Source organism: Penaeus monodon, chromosome 15 (genome assembly GCF_015228065.2).
Source record: "Penaeus monodon isolate SGIC_2016 chromosome 15, NSTDA_Pmon_1, whole genome shotgun sequence".
NCBI lineage: Eukaryota > Metazoa > Arthropoda > Malacostraca > Decapoda > Penaeidae > Penaeus > Penaeus monodon.
The window spans coordinates 33,795,409-33,795,615 of NC_051400.1; the positions used below are offsets into that span (position 1 = coordinate 33,795,409).

Genomic DNA, 207 nt, shown 5'->3' on the forward strand with positions numbered 1-207 from the left:
CTGTATCGCAGGGTGAATGGGTTCCGACGCTAGCTTCTCCATGGAGTGCGGGCGGGGGTGGGCGTGATGTGGGGGCGTCATAATGTGCGTCGTGGGCGGTGGGCGTGACGCATGAGCCACGTGTACTGTCCACCAAGCCTCGAACTGACGCGCTGACTCCTCGCTGACCTCTCCTGACCCTCTGATCAAGGCTGACAACAAGCTCTG

General features: G+C 61.8%; 1 protein-coding gene across 1 annotated transcript in view; it reads right to left on the reverse strand.

The window, feature by feature from the left end:
• Nucleotides 1-207, reverse strand: part of LOC119582339 (serine/threonine-protein kinase Warts-like) — a gene marked incomplete in the record, with an annotated part of 22,010 nt that overhangs the window by 5,425 nt on the left and 16,378 nt on the right. The window contains 1 exon segment of the mRNA XM_037930554.1: nt 29-204. Within this exon segment, the coding sequence (XP_037786482.1) occupies nt 29-204 (176 nt within the window).